The following is a 21,484-nucleotide window of genomic DNA, read 5'->3' on the forward strand; positions in this document are numbered from 1 at the left end:
CTCAGCACCCTCACTGAAAAGTTGGTCACGCAGATGGATTGCCTGCTGTTGCAGGAGGCATGGGAGTCCCTCAAGGTAGAAGGCAAATCCCAAGGGATTATAGCTTCAGGCAAAAGAGAAGCTGCAAACTACATGCAGTCAGGTGATACAAAGCACGCCGCGGGAGAGACGGGGAGGACATTAATCGCCCAGACTTCAGTACACGACGAGGGAGTTCTCTCTGAAGAGAATGAAGTCGCCGAACACCCAATAACACCAGGTAATGGGAAAAGCATGGTGGAGGTATTCAGGGAGCAGCAACGGCAAGATGCGACCTTGCAAAAGGCATGGAAAGATGCGCAGGTAGGCAAGGGAGGTATGTCTGTAGTCGATGGACTTATCTACCACATGGATAGGTTAGTTGGGCAGCCAGTAATACAACTTTTACTGCCTAAATCCCGGCAGGCAGAGGTCCCTCAGACAGGCCATGAATCAAGCTGGGGAGGCCATCTGGGGTTCCGAAAACCAAGGCTAGGATTAAATATAGTTTTTTTTGGCCAAGGCTACAGGAAGATGTCAGGTCGCACTGCGATAGCTGTCACGGCTGTCAGACAAGGTCAGACCTACGCAGGGCGGATAACGTGCCCATTCAGCCTGTGGTAAGGCCCCTCTATCCCTTTGAACAAGTGAATGTTGACGTGATCGGACCATTGGAACCTCCATCAGGGAGGGGTCACAGGTACGTGTTGTGCATCACTGATCTATGCACTCACTGGCCTGAAGTAGTTTGCCCACGCTCCCTCAGTGCCAAGGCGACCTGTGACGCTCACTTGGCAGTGTTCAGCAGGACTGATGTGCAGGAAGTGGTCGCGTCGGATTGCACCACAAATTTCACCAAGGCAAGATAATTTTACCCTTACTGCACTCCTTGACGTCAGGAGAAACCAATGGCATGCATTTTATGAAGTTCCCTGCAGCAAAAATTTCTTAAAGCGCTTGACTAAAATACTTGACATATTTCATAAGGGTAGAAGGACTTCTTATAGTACGAAGTTAAAAGGTATACTGTATTTGGATTCAGCACACAAAAGTACATGTTCCCTAAAGGTTTCAGAATAATGAATCAATTACTAATATTCTTGTTCTAAGACCCCCTTCCCCTCTTTAAAAGGCGTAATGAGAATTGTTTACATAACAATGTCCAATAAGATGAATGAATCCAAACAGTGATTGATTTATTGACTGACTGATTTAAACCTTTATTGATTCCATACTCATTGGTCTCTAGCTTAGTATAACCTGCAAGAACAGACATGTGCAAGCGGGAGGAGAGGGAGGCAGTGGTCCCTCTAATGAGTTTGGGGAAGGGGGCGAAAATTCTGTTCCACACTGCAGACAGGGATAGGCGCCATCATGAAATTTGGCCCCTAATGGAGAGGCCTGTGTATGCTTGTGCCTGTAACAAGCACTGAGTCATGATGTGGGCATATGAGGACCTGAAAAAAAACTACACAATCAATCATATAAGAAGACAGGAATTTCTTGTGCATAATTTGGCATGTTCCTAGCAAAAACCTCAAATTTTTTTTTCCCCATTAGGTGTAATCTGAAACTGAAGGGGTTAAACAGTTATTATAGAAGATTCCAGTTCAAAATAATACTAAACGATATGAAATATTTTCGCATCAAGACGCTCTTGTAGCAGAGAAAAGACTACTCACACATAATTATCCCATGATCCAACGACGACTGTTTTGTCATCCATTACAATGCATGATGACAGCGCCTGCAGACAAGAACACACCACTAATACTCAGCATATGAAATATCATAGTGTGTAGAGCTGGGAAGTAAATTTAAAGGGGCTGCGAAACACTACTTGAACGGATGCTGGTTACACTTCAGATGGATTCTTTATGTCACACAGATGCTGACTCAAAAAGAATTACGAGAATCGATGCATAGGAACGGGAGATATTCAATGAAGAAATTTCAAAATACAAGCAAACAAAACGCTGCCCTCAACCCGACTTTCGCGCAGCTTCCCATTCCCATTTCACTCTCCCAATGACGGCACTTAGTGCGACCAATCAAAACAGCCTATCTGAGCATGTGGCGGAAGTTTGCACTCCATGGTTGCCTCTTCTCTGTAACTCGTTCATGCCAAGGCTGGCAACGTCGTTTGCACGGTTACAAAACCCTGTGAACGGTCAGCTGACCCAGCGATGCTTCATCGTCACGCCGATGGCGCAGAAGGGAACACTGATAAGTGACATTCCCTGACTTATGGACCCGAACGTGATCCGAACTGGTTCTGAACTCGAGCGCGAGGTACTGTGTCGGTGTGACAGCCTGCGCAAGATATCAGACACATTGAGCATAGCGCGTACCGCTACTAAAACCGCCTACCATTGCCCGTCGCTCCTAGCGCGCTCATTGGTCACGGCGAGCAAGGAGCGCGCGCTGTTGAAGGGAACGTGCCATGGCTCGATCAGATCGATTACGCAAAGCCGTTCTCAGATATTTATTTATTTGAACCTCAAGGGTCCCTGGCGGGATTACATGATACATAGAGAGTAGCCATAAGTGTTGTGTGCTAGGTCGTAGGATGTTTACAGAGAAGTGCAACGTCCTTCGATGCAAAAAGTAGCCAGAGCCTCTGGTGGTGTATTTTTGTTTTACTTGCTTTTACAGCGCTTTTATCTAAGGCAAACACGTTGGTTTTGTTGATGTAATATAAAACAAAAAACTTTACGAAACGTATCTCTAGTTATTAACCCAATTTGAAATATATTTACTGTTTGTCCAATCATAGAGCTCCCACCAAGTTATGCCATATCCACTGCTAAAAACCGCCACTGTATGGTGATACCGTCAGCGCCATGAATTTGTTTTTGCGAGCTAATTAAAGTATTAAAAACCGGAGTATACGCAGAGAAAAATGTTTTTTCAACTAGCCAGGCGCAACCTGTTAAAAATTGGCCACAGGAGGACAGAAAGAATGTCAATAGTAGTGGTAAAAGTAAAACTATTTTAATCTGGTGATTAAATTATTCATCGAGTCTTGCCTATTAAAATTTTTATATATTTTTGGAGGTAAAAGAAACGTTTAGCTGAAAAAGGAAAAAAACAACCGACTAGTGACAAGGCATGCAACATTTTGAAAACAGTGCAAAGGGCAAAGTACGCAAGGCATGTGGAAAAAGAAGTGCAGATGACCAAAATTTCGAAATGGCTTCCTGCAGCTATGACTGTAGCCTTGTTTACATGAGCTCGACGTTGCGGGTCGAGTCTGGGTGCACCAGATGTCGGGCTGGCCCAGCCCGACCCGACCGCGTCTGTACGAACCTGCTTTCTGTCGGACAGAGATCACCGCTACCCCTAGCGTCGCGCATGCAAACCACGCGTGGAGGCTAGAAGAGGAGGAGAAACACCCAGGCGTGACCGGAAACAATTTTTGCCAGTGCAACGCCAGCCAGACCAGAGAGGAAGCAAGAGAGGAGGCAGAAGAGGAGGCGCTAAGCGGACGTGGCAGTGCATACATGCTTCTTCCAACCAGGTCGGGCCGAGTCAACCCACCCCCTGTGGTCGGGCTGGCCCAGCTCGACTAGACGGTCGCTTAGCTTGATCCCCTAGCGTTTACATGAGTCCGACAACCGATTTTCAGCCCGACAGCCTACTTGACCAGACTTTTGTCGGGCTCATGTTAATTGCCCAGCGCATTCCAAGTGCCCTCTACCATCCTCCCCTTTATTGACTTTATGCATAAAAAAAAAAGTTTACAGAGAATAAGTGAGATTCGTATGGCATATACACGTTACCATTAGTTTTCTACAGGATGCTACATGATCATGTTATCGTCTAAGTAAAGGAAGACTACCGAGCAGGAGCTGTTTTGGTGCATTTATGCCGCCACTGTGCCCTTCGCTTCCTCTCTCTCCCTCTCCCTGGCTGCTGTGCTGCACTCTTTATCCTTTCCCCTTCTCCACTCCTCCCTTTCCCAGCCACTGCATGCATTTAACTTGGACAATAAGCTCTGAATATGAAGTTCACTCTAAAATCTGGAAACAAAGAAGCAATGCATGAAAATGTACTTATTGGACCTAAGGTCAATTCTTTTCACGATGCATTTTGTACACCAGAGGTCTTAAACTCGTCTTGTCACACAGGCAATATTGGCCCACTTTTGTCATGTGTGGGCCAGTATTCGGAAAAGGAGGAAAGGAAAACAGAGGGGGCAGTGCGGTGCTTATGCCACCTAAGACCATTGCGATTTTTCTGCTGTCTTGGACGTAGCAAACATCAAACGGTGACTCAAAGCTATGGATAGCGGAGATGACTAACTCTCTATTTACACAGAAAGCATGTCATACTTGCTGACCTGTACATGGTGAGCAACTGGCCTGTGTCAAAGTGTGAATGGTGATGAAGAGGTACAGTATGAAAAAAAAAATAAAAACAGATTCCACTGGCATAGCGCATCTGGTACAAAGGCTGAAATCCTTAGTGCAAGGCGGCCGCACGAGACGCAAGCTCCTGTAGGTCGTATGCTTGAGACCCCTGCTGTATGCTTTCTTCAGCAGTGCTTTCGGCATCCTCTGCTTACTTTATTTAGGCTCAATAAAGTTCCTACTGTTAAAACAGGTCGCAGCAGCCATGCAAGCCTACACAAGGCCAGCTACCAAAAGATAGGCTATGCATACAATTAACACCAATGCCTTACCATGTGGGATATGTTGACACTCCGTAGCTGCTGCTTCTGCTCAAGGGAGTACAGTTTGAGAAGGCTGTCTGAAAGGGAAGAAAAAGTCAGTCATGGCTTGTTAAGAAGTCAGAACTTAAAACATATGCAGCATGCAAGCTCCCACAAAGAAATTATCAGAGCATACAGGCGACCTGAAGGGCCCTTCCCACATTGTTTCAGTAAACCAAAACCAATTAAATAACTAAAAATAGCAAAAAAGAAAAAGCAATTAGGACAATGAAAGTAATCCTACATATGCCAGTGATAATATACATTAGAAGAAACATAAAATAAGTTACACATACAGCAACTGCCAACAGACTAAGGATCTTTTATGTATTCACATATATACAGTTAAACCCCGTTGGTAACTTTTCCACAAGGCCACGAAAAAATTAAAAATTGAAAGACGAATACGATAGTCAGTTATATACGAAGCTTTAGTGCAGCTCTTCACATGCCACCTGCCACCGCTGGCAGGTGTTACGCTGCTAGCCATCCTTTAGGATCTTCCTGTGGCAGCCACCTTCTGTGGCAGGTGGCGTTTCGCTCTGCTATTACCTGGCAACATGCCACCTGTCACACATCATAACATGCCACCTGTTACATGCCGCAACATGCCACCTGTCAGGTGGAGTGTTACGCCGATCCTGGAAGGTGGCGTGTTACACCGCTAGCAGCCCTCTGGGATCCTCAGGTGGCATTTCGCTCTGCTGCTTGGTGAACCGGTTATGCCAACAACGCCGACACTGACTACGCAGAAATGGGCATCTAAGAGCTGTGCTCTAAAAAATATTAACAGCCAAGGAACCATCAAATGTATGAAACCAGTGCAGTTTTAATCTGAAGACTGTTTATTTTGTCAAACTAACCACTAAAGGCTAAAAGAAAACCACTAACTGCCGCCTGCCAAATTGAAACATGGCCAGTCATAGTATTCTTGGCATTCTTAATTTCTGTATGTTCATATCATAGTGCTCTTATTTGGTAATGTGTTCCTGTGTTGTATATGCTCTCGCTTTTCGTTCGATTCATTAAGATATGATTGGTACGAAGGTTCTCAAGTTGCAAAATAAAGTCATTTGCTTGAATGATTGATTGATCGATTATTACCACACTTGCACAAAAGATCACTGACACTACCTAGCCTTCCTAGTGTAAACTTGATAACAAGACAGCAAAATGAAGTAACGAATCTCTTCAACACAAAGCATGGCACCACTTGACTGCATTATGCTATGAAAAACTTCACATCTGGCTGCTCCACCTGTCTCTTTGGTGCTTGCATTTTAAGATTTCCAGAATGAGCTAATGGCTTGCCTATGCCTTGAGGCCATGCCTCTCAAAAGCTCACCCATGCAAATGAGGCCCATTTGCGTATCAGATACAGCATGCTTGCTTAGTAAACTTCATATTTTGTTTAATGCTATATTTACAAAACTGCCTTGCCCGTAATGCATTGCAAGACGCAGGGATATCGTGATATGATAACAAATTAAGTTACAAAACACAAGAGGACGCTATGAACTTAGCACTGGGACTGCACAAATGCAATGCAGCTAAAAAAAATAGAAGAAATGGAAACCTACCAATGAAGTTGTTACTGTGCTACCAACAACTGAAGCACAGTAATGTGAGAACATGGCATTTAGTATATTAAGTAACATGGTGAAGCGCACACAATTTGGAAGGCAGTTAAAAATTTACCACAGCACACACGGCCTCATGCTACCCTTGCATGCTAAGTTTCCAAGACAGGATGCTTGATACAATGACATGCAGAGAGGATGCTCATTACAGTGAAGCTGTTTCTTTAAAATCTATTTTATTCAAAAAAGGTCACTTAGACTGCATGGCATAACAACACAAGATATCACCCTTGTTTTACTAAACCATATCATTTAAAGCAGCGTTGCTGAGTCAAATGTGTTAAGTACCCCTCAACTGCAAGTGAAAGCAACTGAAGATCCCAAGAGAGTAACTGATGTACAAGAATACTAGTGCCCATTCATTCGATTTACAATAATGTACACAGCAGTTCATTCTGCTAGTTCAGGGGCTCTCACAGTGTTTTCTGAGAGACCATTAGATTCCTTGGACCCTTTCTGGGTTTCCGAAATCCTGAGGTTCGTGCATGCTCCTCCCCCAACCTTTCTTCGCCTACTCTACTCTCTAAATCTACCACTCCATAAAGTGCCACACCTATGGACAATTACCGAGAGAATGACTTTCGATATCTCTTGAAGGGTCAACCATATAAATGCTTTTCTTTTTGCATGCATGTCTGGCAAGGAGGAGCAAGGGCAAAGAGATAGCAGGGGGTTCTTCACAACTTTTTGAAAAACTGATGCCCCTAGAGGTCAAAATGTTTCTGAACCCTTGCACTAGACCATCCATATGTTCTACCACTACATCACAACAACGGACCTCAAAACAATAACACTGAAACAAGTGCCTAAGGAAGTGCCAATTAGTTTATATACTTCGCACACGTCAAGTAGTTTGTATACCTGATCACACGTTGCTGCACTAGGAGTTTTTACTCAGCCAAAAAATGTGTGAGGGCTTCTGTGAGGCTCAAGAGCTTTGGGGTCCATAGGAATGCGTTCAAACACCTGAAAGGCTGAAAGGGCACCTGAGAACCACTGAGAACCATCTCAAAATTACTGACCTAAAGCATAAACATCAATTTTTTTTTTCTACTTAATATGGTTTCTGTAGACTGAGAAGCTCAACTGTGCTTTCTAATCATATTTCTACACTATATTTTTTTCACAGTGAAATGAAGCATCTTACATATGCAGTGTAACGAAGTTTATTTTTCATTAGAGGCTTTCAAGAAATCCAAGTAACTCCAGTGGACTCTAAACAGACTAGAGGTTTCGGCAAGAGCAGTGCTTCAGCAAGGCTAAATAAAGGTATACGGTAGATACCTACATCATAATCTTCAGAATCACATACTTACAAGTAACATCGTATGATACCATATGGAGGTACTTCAGCAAGATTTGGAGGCACTCACTGGAGTCCTAATCACATAGGTTTCTCTCAGCTAAGCACACCTACACACACATTTTCTTTCACTCACACATATATGGGCACTCTTTCACATTCAACTGCACTCATACTGACAGTTAAACACAGAAAATCATTCATGCTGACACTTATGCCCACTTACAGCCACAAAGCCACAAGCACTGACTAGGGCTTATAGTCAGTCACAGTCATTCATGCTCACAGAAACACTCGTTCTCACTAGTACCTAATAAATGAATGCAAACATAAGTAAGAATGCCAACCTGTAGCCCCACCTGCATTTTGCCCATGACTAACCACCAAGAAAATATTTCTTCATAAGCAAGATAAATTTTATAAGCACTTATCCAGCAAACAAGGATGCTCGAACCCAATTAACTGTAATAGTACCTCATACAGCATACTGAGTAGGATGTCTACTTTGCAGCTGCATGGTTACTATTACAGAACCAAGCAATTATTACTTTTGATAAAATATTTAAAGCCTGCCAACATAACAGAAAGAGGTCAACAGCATCAAAACTTCGCTAAGCACAGCCATTAAAGGTTATACCCAAGGTCAGCCATACCAGCAAACAAGCATGCACTTTTGGGGTGTTTGTGGATGCGACAATAACAGTCTGCATGAAGAAGGCTAGATTTCTAATTTTTATGCATTGAGCAAGTAAATGTAATCATAATGACGGACGAGCAGCCACTGCACAGCTGACACCCTTACGTGCAAGAATGCTTTATACCCAAACACAAACAGCTGGAACAACAGTGACCAAATAGTAGCCTGAATAAAGAAAGATGCAAGACAAAGAGAAAACGTGCATAGCTATAATGAAAAATTTCTAACTTCAAAGCATAGTCTAACATCAACTTTTTACCTTGGGAAACTGAGAAGACGCTACTTTTGCTACTTGAGAAGCAAACGTGAGTCACCATTCTGAAATCAAAGATTTTGACAATATTAAAGTTTGTCAGAAACGTGAAACTTTGGTATGAACATGCGTGTCCCCTCTGTCTCTTGCTTTTTTTTTTTTTAAAGCAGGAGGCATAAATGAATGTTCTACATATAAGTAGCGCACTCCAGCCAAACCAAGCCCTGAAAAAAACTAGTCAGTTTTGGGAGGTTAAACCTAACACAGTGGCATTAGAGGTTGTCTAGCATAGGTACTAACACTAACAGCATCTCTATCTTGCAATTAAGCAAACAATGCAAATGTTAAAAGCAAATGTTAAATTGTACTGTTTCCACAAGAAAGCCTTCACTAAGAAAGCTTTTTTTCAAGCAATTCAAACAAAGGGGTACAAACTATGAACTTAAAAAGCATAAAATACAAAGGTTATTTTCCTTGCTCCCAGCCAAAATTTAGGCTTGAGCTTATCAGCAGAAAATTCTAGAATGTGAGAGTACAGATTACTAAGCTAGTACTAAAAGACAGTGACATATGACTTTCAGATAAGTGTACAGGTGTATTAGTATGTAGTACGCAACAAAGTTCCCAGAATTATACATGAAATCCCGTCCCCTTACGAAGGCTCCCTTACATCACTTCATTTTTGCAGGACTTAGTTTTCTCCTAAAAGAGATGAAGAGTACAGCATTATCAGCTGCTGCTTTCTGTATCAAATTTTCATCAGTGCAGCTTATGAACTGGGGTGACGTATGTGTCCTTTCCTTCTTTAGCATCAGAGCAAATTGCTGAGAAGACCTGCTTAGTTAATGCCATGCTTTCCTCCAGGCTTTATGAATGACTGTTCCAACATTTTGTGGCAGTGTGTGGCAGCCTGTCCCTCACAGTGACATTTTCATTGTCGTGAGTACTGTTTAGAAAAATTGTTCCAGAAACAATTACTACGTGCTGACTAATGGGCCTGCGCATTCAGAAAACACTGTTTTAAAAATTAAGGGGAAATGCCGGTTGAAAAACTATTTTTTTTTTTCCGAAAATTACCATTTTTTTTGCTTTTGCTTATTTTTAAAGCTTAGCCTCTCTACTTTCCTGAAAGTAACAATAAACGTGAAATCCGGACAGGAAAAATGGTGAAAACTGTATACATCTCTCCTTAAGCGCTGATCAATTGGCCCGCGCATTTAGAAAATATGGTTTCGCCAGCTCTGTTCCAAGGGCTCATACTGCGAACATTCAAAAGCATTGAACACATTTACCAGCAATCTTGAAACCCATTTCCTAGTCTCTTTAACCCTACAACCAATTAAAGCACTACAGGCACTACACGTCTTTGACTCCTCACAAGGATAATGGTTGTGAAAAATGAACCTCATTAAAGCACGAATAAGATTAACATGTAATTGTTGCTCTAAGCGAGAATATGCTGGCGGCCTACGTAAACATGACCAACAGAAAAGGCAGGCTGTCGCTCAGACATATCTGGCCACAACAATGTACGTATCTGGATGCAGTTCCACCATGCACTGTATGAGGACATGCAACTTCACACACAAAGGTGCAATTTATCAGTGAAATTTCCAGAACAAGGACAGTTTATAGGAGGTGTGATTTACCAGAAAATACAGGTAATATCTGCCAGCGCTTTCCATCTCCCATACAGGTCAAGCACAATTTGCTTATGCTGCTTGCCTTCTCTTGCATATTTTATTTTTAAACATCATCTGTAGCTCCCAATTACAAAACACAGCCATTAAAACCCGCCATCATCATCACTTCCTTATAATCCCTTACCACCTTTTCTTTCTTCGCAACTGTGCTGAACACATTTAAGCGGTAAACGCATGAAGCGATGTTCTTGGCAACATGACGTACAGTGGTGACGGCCATCGCCTATTGCTGCTGCTGGTACACCCGCATGAAGCGGCCAGACTTGGTGGCAAAGCAGCTTTGTTTCAGCAATGTTGCTCGTTTGTAGCCACTTTAGCATTCAGTCACCTTGCATCAGCATACAAGTACAACTGCGCTAGTACCGTTTAGTTAAGTATTTTAAACAGCATGAAGCATGATAAAAACAACTATAAAAATACTTCTTAGGTAATACATGATATTTTTAATAAAATATACAGCCCCGAGGAAAGTGTACAGCGCGGCCTGACTACGTTTTTGAGATGCTGAGACTTGTAATGAGTTAGAGATGTACCTTAATACATCCTTTTCTGTTCCACAATTCTTAACAGGCTTTCATTGAACTGTTCTGATGCATGGGTGAAGATGAGGACAAAGCAAGTGTTGGCAGCCTCTTTGCTGAAATCATGTGCTAGACAAACGAACTTCGCTCGCAAACTAGATCATAAGTCACATATCTGCAATGCCTGTTGGCTTGTCTCGCAAGCCACTCCCGTGCAGTGAACGAAATTTTCTGCAAACCCAGAACCTAATCAACGTGATAAGTGGCCCTCAACTCATGGCGTGAAGCCATCATGCGGTGAATTGCCTCATGCGGTCAGCGCTTTAATAATCAAATGTCAGGTGCAGCCTATTTCTAGCTCGATAATGTGTCAGCTCCTGCAAGATTTCACAAAAAGTCCTCATTTCATAAATATGCAACCATAATGCCATGCAGAAAGACTAACTCTACAGCATGACAGCAAATTTTAGTTCAATCAGAAGCAAAACAAATCAAGGGCATCAAAATGGCAAATATGCAGCAATCCTATCCAGCATCATGCAGAGCACATAAGCACAGATAATTAACATCAAGCACCCATTACATCTGCCTCCTGAACTGGAACATCTGCCTCCTGAACCGGAACATTCAGCACATATTGGAGGAAAACAGTAAAATCCCATATATGAATTTAATCTGTACCTTGGTCTTTTATTAGCATGCTGCTGTACAAAATACTTATTCAATATGCTCGGACCATAGATTTAAAATTATAATGGTAGGAAAAGGCTTCAGATTAAAATGTAAACATTTTGTAATATATAGAACAGACATAGCCTGAAAAACTGATATAGGAAGGACAAATACAAAGCTCTTGTTATAATTTTTGTAATGGTTAAGTGTGACACTCTATCTTTTCTAACTTTTTCAAAAGCTTTTACTCTTTGTGAAGCATGTGCTCCGCCATCTTAGTCAGATCTGCCATGTTCCTCTTCCAAGCAAAAGAAGAAATTGAAGGTGCCCGGTCCCTTGCCTCAAGCTCTGCACAGAAAAAGAAATGAAGAGAGAGAACAAATAAGGTAATACAGACAACAACAGGCAGCCATCTATTAAAATCAGCTTCCACCTTGCTCATACATACATAGTTCAGTTTCTTTACAATTCTAATTTACAATTATTTTCAAAAATACACAGCCCCCGGCAAGCATAGCCGGAGCAACTGGGGCACACCACAACACTGCCATTGCTGATGCACCATCGTTGCGAGGATACTACGAGTGATGACAAACTTTGCCTGCAATCTCGGAAGAGCCTGTGTGCTAGCACATATTTCACTGTTCTTTCATTACGCATTTATAGTATCAAGTTGATCCAAACACGGATGATACGAATTCGTAAAATTCCCCAGCCGGAGTACACTGTGTACAATGTGTAGAATTTTGGATGCTTCGAACTCTCTCCCGCACCCCTATGGATGATGCCAACGCACGAGCTGCGGCCGCACCCTCGAGCATTTAATGTCTTGATCGCTAATAGTGCGGTACACACCGTGGGCAGTGAGCGGCAGTGAGCACCCTGCACATCACCGATGCCGTGATCGCCAGTCACGCTGTACGTACCACAAGTAGCAAGCTGCAGCCGTACAGCCGTGAATGATTCCCGCCGGGCGTGAACAGATCTGAGTGAATGCATTTTTCATGCTTCTGCATGTGAATTTTGTTCATTTGGATGATACAAAATTTTCGGGTGATACAAACTTTTTGAGATCCTGTAAGATTCACATAACTGAGATTCTACTAATTTAAAAAAAAAAGTGCAAACTGTTTTTTACAAGGCTTACGCAAGAATGAACTTTGCCATCATTCAAAGTATCCTCAGAGTGAGCGTGCATCACCAACAGCAATGCCAAAGAACTGCTTTGCAGCCCCTTTGTCCACGCTGTAGGCCACATTTTTTTTTTCAAACACATTCCTTTATATTAAGGTTGTAAAGCAATCACAACATTTCGGTAAGCATTACAATACCATAGCAGAAAAAGTTTCTCATAATTTTTCTCATGATTTTCTCATAATTACAGGAAAACTTAAAAGATAGTTGCAAGCAAAGCTACATGCACAATTTTATTATAATGAAACCACAAGCAACGTAAGCAATGTGCTTCACTCCAAATTAATGCTAAACAAATTAATGCTTTGTAGAACAGCGAATCAGCACACTAAACAACACTTGGATTGCAAGAACTGCACTGCAGATGGCTTAAAGTTGTTGCACTGCAAGTTCTCTACAATCATCGCACATAGCTGAAAACATTTACAAACCTTCAGGAATACTGCTGACATTTTCAAGCAGGGAGTCAGGGCAAGAGTCACTCGCCATGCTCAGTGATCTCGGAAGAACAGTGCAGCAGCGTTGAGGGTGAGGGTGCTTGAATATTTGCTTTGGTGTCTGGCCAAATTCCATGATTTGGACCTCAAGAGAGTGCCTTTCATAGATGTCCTGGATGCTGAGAGGAAACATGGGGCTGGTTCATCACAAAATAATTTGGCTTCCATTGCACAGCACCAGCCAACTATTTATGGAAATACTAAATGTTGAATAAAACAACTGAGGAAAGTGTTGAAGAATGCTATAAGGTGAATAACCTCCATTGTTTTCCCATGGTGACCATTTGCTCCCAAGGGGAAAGCTAACTACAAGCAGTAGCTACTTGAAGTTAATGCTGTGGAAAAGTCTACAACAAATAGCCATTTCAATGCATAGCCTGACAACTTCCGAAATCGAAGATGATGTGGTTTAAACATCCCTCCGTTCCAAACAAATAATGACAAATGCAACCATTCCTGACTCAGATTTTTAAATTACAGGAAAGAAACTGGAATGGACATCAAAGAGGCCCTGAAACGTTTTCCTACTCCACAGCTGCTTATTTTTCTGGGCAGTCTCCCTTCACCATTTGGAATTTCTAACATCCTCTAAAGACTAGTGTCAGCATATGTTCTGGTCGCAACCTGAATACTCAATGCCACACGTGCAACACCCCCAATGCTTGGCCAGGTATATATGAATGCACTGCTTTTATTAGATAAATTCCACCTTTCTTTTATTCTAGCTGATGAAAAACCAAAAAACGACGTCACCTTTCCTCTATTCTTGTGCAAGGAAACTGGCCAAACAAAAGCCATGCTGATACTACAACAGAAGATGAGCAGTGATTGGAAAGAATACCAGAAATGGTCACAAAGGTTTTCACAACTCCTTTTAGTTTGACTAAAATACAACAAATGGCTTGAAATAGAGGCACATTTCTTTGTCTTTATAATCATAACTTTTAATAGACACTCAAAAATAAAAGTACAGAAACAAGAACTCACCTGTCCAGATCAACACTTCCTTCATAGGTCAAATGATAAAACACTGCAAAAAATAAAAATGTTGGTTTCAGGCAAATTTAGCCCAAAATAAAGCATGCGAAGTTCTTATTGGGGAAGGTTTGATAAGATGGACGGCTGCTTATTTCTAGCTTTTAACCATGCTGCAACCTGTAATAAACCCAGCAAAAACAACCTGCCTATTGTTGCTGCCTTTAAAAGCTACCTCTTAAATTACTTGTTGCATTGCAACACCTACATATTCACTAATTCAGATAATAGGCATTATCTAGCGACAGTCAAACAAAAAATAAATGCTTATTACAAGAGGGACCCTTACAGTTCAAGGAATGCAAAAGTGATCATAGAAAAAAAAAATACAACGCAAGCACAAAAACCCTTAGTGCTCAAACAATGATCATGATGAAGGTGAACAAAATATTTGTCACAGACAAAAGAAACAATGGTACTATCCCATCCCTCTGCATTTCTGCAGCAGCCAGAGTCTTCTTTGCCATATTAGTCCATGTTTCACAAAGAACTAGCAACATCAAACTTGCTATCTACCTTTGGGAACCAAATAAAAGGTGCTTCCAATAACAATTAAAAATAGTGACAAGGAAAATCCCCACGCCTTCCCCAAAGTTGCACAGCCAATTATACTTTCCAATATAGTGTTGAACACATTCATGTGGATGGCTGGGAGAACTCTGCCTGTGACTTTGGCCAATTAAGGAAAAGCAAGCTCTTTTGACTAACGAGTGCCACTGCACCAGTACAGCAAAAAACTACTGTGACTGTCCAGAGAAAAAGAAAGAACAGACATCCCTAAAAAGGAATGCAGAAAAATTCGTTTCTGCATCATTAATCTTAGGGCATAATATCTTATGCTCAAATAACATTACCAACTACAGCGGTCATTGCACGAAAGGTTTGTTCCACATATGTGCACTTTGCATTGGACACTTTTCACACTGCTTTGTCCAACTAGTCTAAAAGCATCTCACACAAGTGACACTGAGACTTTTAGACATTTTTTCTGTGTTTAGCACCACAGTTTTGAGAGTGAAGTGCCCTGTAATTTTGTGTCATGAAATTATATGGTGACAAAGAAATAAAAGCTCTATATTTTTACATATTTTATGATATGCTAGGCTAACATTTTATGAAGCAAGTTTCATGCTTTCAGCATGATAACATTTTTAGAAACCATTTGAGATTACGGCACCTGATCTCTCTAATTGCACACACCAAGGGTACAAGAAGACCCACCATTGTCAGCTAATACCGCCTCTTCTCCGGTCTGCTTGTAGCCAAAAATTAAGTCGATCCAGTCATGAAGGTTCTCGGAGACAAAAGATGACTCAAGAGCTTCCCTACATGTGCGTATAAAATGAGCAGGGCCTGTAATGAAGAAAAGTGGCTGGCAAGTTCAAAGTAAGCAAGCAAAACAGGAAAGAACAAGAAGGAAACATGCATGAACGCACCTTGAGCCCACTGTGGCAGTTCCACGTCGCCAACAGCACAACCATTCTGGCGCTTTCCAAAGTCTAAGTTCTAAACCACACACACAAAAAACAACAAAAGAATGCTAAAACAGCGTACCACTGTCTGTTTCCTAAACATCTGCAATGCTGCTGACACCTGATGGAAGGTTGCCTTATATATTTAGAGAAAACAACAAAAGCATATGATACAGTATACCTAAAACTGTGGCACACAGCAAGATCATCGAACTAAAACATAAAAAAAATAGAAGCATAGTGAAAGTAACAAGGTATAAAAACTGGTATGTGCTACTTTTCAAACACCCAATCTGCTTTATTGCCACAAATTTAAGAACCCTGCAATCTTAGGCAACATTCGTGCTTTTTACCACAGCTGAGTATTAGGTATGCTGATCCATGCTCGTAATGATAAGCATTTTAAGTTTATGCCATTGTTAGGCGATGACTCACTTCTTTCTCAACCAACTAAGAGTCATTACTGACCCTTCCTGAGAGGACAGCAAACATTAGAGGTGTGCTAACAAGTGACTACTTTGAGGCTTCTGGGTGGAGGTCACAGCACTGTTTCATTGTTGGGGGTTCGAAAGGAATAAAGGGGTCTCAAAGCTGGAAAGAAACGGGGGTGGGCACAGAACAACTGAAAGGAGTCACCAATAAGAGTCTTTCTTGGCCAAATGCTCGAGCTTGCTCCGATGACATATGCTACAGCATGTTTTTGTGTATAGTTGTATAGCTGTGTATAGCTACGTAGTTGTATATGGATGTTGACACTAACCACGTGCTTCTTATTGTCAAGAATGCTACCGACAGCTACTGCAGCGCTACTTTTCACACCTGAACACAAAAACATTAAGAAGAAACAAGCACTTACCTACATCCATGAAACAAGAGAAAAACACCAAAAGGATGCATCTCATTACGACAAATACTAACTATACTCCCTTTCACATGACACTCATCAAAAGATTCACCAAAGTTGCAAAACATAATTGGAATATGCGTGGCAGCTACATACTGCAGTTAAAAGACAGTGCAGCTAGTGAGCTTCCAGCACCACTAGCTATGCATGCGGTGTCAGTAGTGAGTTTCATACTGAAGTGAACTATATCATTCCTTTTTTTGTGCCCAGAAATCTACATCCGGTTACTTATAAAAGAACTGCTCACAATTTTCCTTGGTCAGCAGACGTATTTTTTCTTTTTCATTTTAGTCATCAAGTGTATTCACTGCTGCCACTACATTTTTATGCAGTGTTATCATTTGAGCAAGAAAATAAACCTGTATAAAAAGAACAAGACAACATTTTCATTTATAGACTGCTTTTAAACATCTTAAGCAGCTTAAAGATCTTCCAATGAAAGCTCCCTGGGCATCACCACACTACTTGCAGGACTGTTGTATGGATGTGGCAATAGCATGGTGAAAGTGACAGCAGAACTGGTTTGCAACAGTCCAGAGAGGAGGTGTTTCAATGTTTCTCTCACCAGACGGAAAGGCCGACATTTCTTTGTTTTCAGTTCTTCACGACGCCATGCACTACAGTTTCTTAAAGGCTGCTTCTTTGGGGGTAAAGATTTTAGACAGCTGCCTTCCCCTACACGGCCCTTCGATGTAAAGGCTTGCCATTTCTGCCATGTACATGAACACTCTGTGCCTTTGATTTGAAAGGTTAAATTCTAAAGGCTTTTGGGGTGCCCATGTGATGAGGTGTTAGAGCTGCTAGCTACAAACTGCCCATACTAAAAAAGTTTGGGTATGCCTGCACAACTATTCCACACCAGGCATCGAAACGTCACGTCCACACATCCCACCACACATCCCACATGTGCGATGAATTCGTGGAGGGTAGCAGGACAGCAAAACCTCCAACTTTTCATTGACTTTTCTAAGAAGAAGAGCTCCATTTTTTAACTGTCTAGTGAAATGCAGGCGACAAGTCCAAACACCCAATCTGGCTGAAGCGTAGGTTTATTCTGCCACAGGACTCAATTCTTAGTTCTACTTGCCAAAATACCAAATATGTCGGGTAATGAGCAGCATACCAGAGCCACTTGATTAATGCTGGCTGTGTTGCTAACTGCAACTGCTGCAGAGGTTAAAAGATTCACCTATGACTATGATTGGTCATTATCTAGATTTTCATGAAGGCATTCTTGTGAAAATGTAATGGACACTGACTATTTTATATAAAAATAGCAGACATTAACCTCAAGGCCATGAAAACAAAGTGTAGTGGGTAGAACGCATGGCGAAAGAACCACCATGGAGCTTACCAGTGAGTTGACCAAGAAGTCACCATTGCAAGCAGGGTCGTAAAACTCGGGAATAAGTTCCTTAAAGTCTGCTGCATCCGTAGTCACATTCCTCCATGTATCAGAAATACTAAAGAACAGAAAAGTCGGCACTATCACCATCATTTCAAGTCAGCATTATCACCATCATTTCAAGTTAGTATACTGCATGCAAAACAAAGCCAACGACAGGCGGTACAGAAGCAAGCCTTAAAGCACACCTATTAAACATTCTGTCTGGGTGGTCGAAGCGGCCATTCTGCAGGCACAACATGTACTGCGGCACTGAAACCAGGTAGAAAACAGACCATCATTAACAAAGCAATAAATGAAAGGAAATAACAAGCTTATGTTACTACAATACATAGCACATTTTCTCAACACATTTCTTCAAAACAACAGTTCGTTTGGAGGCGTGTTCTATGACAAATGCCACTAATTAACAAAACAGACCTTAAGAAAAATTTTATGCTGAGACCAGAAGCTAGTTTGCCTTTCTCTTGCATGCACATGGCAATTTAACATCAAACAACACTATGTCTGCCACAACTTGATTTACTGCTGCTGTGAGCTGCAGTTGTACCAGTGCTTCGGAATGCAACATGCTCTATCTTAGCTCTATTGCAATATTTTGGATCTATACGCATCTATACTGCGTCCTTGCAACATCTTATCATGCACTTGTTCCAATCACCAAAATTTTAACTTAACCACTGTGTCAGTAGAGTAGTGCTGCAATAAAAATTAGAGATTAAAAGTTAAGCAGTGTGACATTGAAATGAGGTCATGTCTGAAAATTCCCTAACTGCTGAAAACATAGCTCATCAGCTCTTTAAAGTGATGTCATTATTCTAACAGGAACTAAGGAAATAAAAAATGGTGGTATATATATCGTATCCTATATTTAATGGCAAATTCAAAAGACTACTAAATATTAGCAAATAAAGTGGAAACTTGAATGATAACCTCACTCATGCCATCGAGAATTAATTTGATTGGTTTTATGGGGTTTTAGCATCCCAAGGCGACTCAGGCTATGGGGGCGCCGCAGTAAAGGGCTCCGGGAATTTTGACCACCTGAGGTTCTTTAACGCGCACTGACATCGCACAGTACACGGGCCTCTAGCAGTTCTCCTCCATTGAAATGCGACCGCCACGGCCGGGATCGAACCCACATCTTTCGGGTCAGCAATCGAGCGCCATAAGCATTGAGCCACAACGGCAGCTTGTAAATGAATTTGAGGAAGTTTAACTAATCACACACCTGATGGCATTACTATAGTCCAAGTTTGCCCATATTAATGTAATCAGATTTTATGTTTACGGTACTATGCAAAACAAACATCTTCCAGTGCCTATATTAAAACTGTGCAACTTTAAAAAATTTATACCACTTGGAATAAGTTCCAAAGAGGAAAAGGATGTACTATACAAGCTATACTGTGAGCAAAAATATACCGAGTTTAGTGAGCCACATGTCTTTTATAACCCTGATACATTCATCTCCTCAAAACTTACATATTACATCTATGAGTACCAAGGGCTTCATGCAACACTTTCAAGAGCACTGCTATCAGAATTCAAACAGCCATTCTTTTTACGCACTAATACTGTTTGCTGTGTGTGTGTAAGTATTTGAGTTTCGGATTAGAGCTGAATAATAACCAGTCAAATTATTCATGTGAACTGTTTAATGCCCAGTATTTGAATATGCAAAACATTCAAACTATGAATAACTAGCTGCCCACAGCTAGACTGTGAGTTAAACAGCCACTGCATTTAAAATCTCAGAGGTCAGCATTGCACTGACACTAACATTGACATTTCCTCCTCCCTTTCTGGAAATTTGCCACGCACAATTATGTGCAGTACAACAACAGATGGCAAGTTCTGCCCCTCTGCCTCCCTTGCCGCATGCGCGTGTTGCTAGTTACATGTGCCTCATGCACGCGAAACTTCATCAGAATGCTGCAGTAAGCAAGGAACAACATACCTATTTACTCACGTAATGAACCCACTCGCATAATGAACCCGCCCCCCACTTTTGTTGGTCAGAATTTACTTTTTTTTTTTTACCCTCAAGCTTTTTGTAGCTGGTTCCTCAGTTTTCGCGCTGTTGCAGTGCAGACCTTGGCGCCGCCGATAACATCACTTGTTTGTTTATCTTTTGAGGAGAGCTCCTGCCAGAAGGAGGGGGGGGGCACGCAACGCACTCTTTGGCAGTGCGCCCTTTGGCAGCGCGCCAAGATGCTGCCCACTGCAGATAACACCACCACTTGTTGATAACACCACCACTTGTTGTAAGCAGGGTTTCAATGTGACAGCCTCACCTTGTTTGAAAAAATTTATGAGAACTACCCCTTTCACGACCCAAAAGCCATCCATATTACACTGAGGCCTGTCATTTATTTTCTGCAATAAAATCCCATGTTACCACAACATGAACTGCTTCCAGACTCAAGTAAACGAATCAATATGGCACCAGTGATGAAATGCAATGTCAGCACATTTTGCCACCAGTGATCAAACTCCATAGAGAAGTTTCCTGAAATAATTTACTGATTTGTACAGATGATCTGGATGAGACACACTGTATTTAGCAGTGTGACAGCTGAACATGATTTATCCATGATGTCATTGCCACCTGTCCTGCATTGCTAACTGCCTAAATGCATTGCTAACTGCCTCGCTCTGTTTATCACCATTATTTCATCATAATGAGCATTCCAAAAAGCTGATAAGTGTCAAAGAGGAATATTTTCCAGATGACGCAATCCAATCTCACATCCTTGATTCATTAGATACCAAGGTAAAATATAATATCAGGCTGCCCCTGCGCCATCGTCCATCACTTGGAAACCAAATATATTGAATATTAGCAGGAAGGTTCAAACTTCTGCCATGCTACCAACATCCACCTATGGCATCCTGGACTTCAGGTACAGGGGGCTGCACAGTCACTTTTCTGCCCCAAGGGGGACGGCGGGGGGGTGAAGGGTCTGGGAGTTTTTTCTTTCACCACACTAAGATCTGGGTTATGCCTCAATCACCGATATGGGACAGAGCAACCTGCTTACTTTTGCGCACCAAGTAGTACAGCACGAAGCCAGGAGTGGAGTAGTGGGACCCATAGAGAAACTTGGGCTCAGCCATTTCTGCATAGCGATCCTATGTAATAAAAATTTTTTTTGCAAACATCACCAGTCTGGAAACCAACAGCGAAAAAAACCAACTAGATATCAAGAGGCATGCATTAGTGCACCTTGGCAAAAATGCACAAAGCATAAGCCTGAAAAATTTTCACACCAGGAAAAAAAAAATGACCTGGCGATACAAATGCAAATGTTCATTTCTGCTCAGCTTCAAAGCCACTCCAAGAGGTTTTTGCATATCATCCTGACTCTTTGGCTGCTTGTACACAGCAACTTTCAACTTTCTCTCGTCTGTTTTAGAGCTGAAATAAAATGCATACTTGAGCTCGTACTGCAG

General features: G+C 41.7%; 1 protein-coding gene across 3 annotated transcripts in view; it reads right to left on the reverse strand.

Annotated features, from left to right (window-relative positions):
* LOC144114339 (protein FAN-like) overlaps positions 1-21,484 on the reverse strand; it is an 80,205-nt gene that overhangs the window by 24,479 nt on the left and 34,242 nt on the right. For all 3 annotated transcript variants that reach the window (XR_013311016.1, XM_077647991.1, XM_077647992.1), the window contains exons 15-25: positions 21,073-21,163; positions 18,217-18,280; positions 17,978-18,086; positions 15,684-15,753; positions 15,469-15,600; positions 14,200-14,242; positions 13,147-13,331; positions 11,770-11,869; positions 8,632-8,690; positions 4,703-4,770; positions 1,701-1,765 (exon numbers count right to left, since the gene is read on the reverse strand). Coding sequence is in view for 2 of the 3 variants with exons in the window: in XM_077647991.1 (XP_077504117.1) it covers positions 1,701-1,765; positions 4,703-4,770; positions 8,632-8,690; positions 11,770-11,869; positions 13,147-13,331; positions 14,200-14,242; positions 15,469-15,600; positions 15,684-15,753; positions 17,978-18,086; positions 18,217-18,280; positions 21,073-21,163 (986 nt within the window). In the remaining variant the exon portion in view is untranslated. The remainder of the gene's footprint in view (positions 1-1,700; positions 1,766-4,702; positions 4,771-8,631; positions 8,691-11,769; positions 11,870-13,146; positions 13,332-14,199; positions 14,243-15,468; positions 15,601-15,683; positions 15,754-17,977; positions 18,087-18,216; positions 18,281-21,072; positions 21,164-21,484) is intronic.

Source organism: Amblyomma americanum, chromosome 1 (assembly GCF_052857255.1).
Source record: "Amblyomma americanum isolate KBUSLIRL-KWMA chromosome 1, ASM5285725v1, whole genome shotgun sequence".
NCBI classification, from domain to species: domain Eukaryota; kingdom Metazoa; phylum Arthropoda; class Arachnida; order Ixodida; family Ixodidae; genus Amblyomma; species Amblyomma americanum.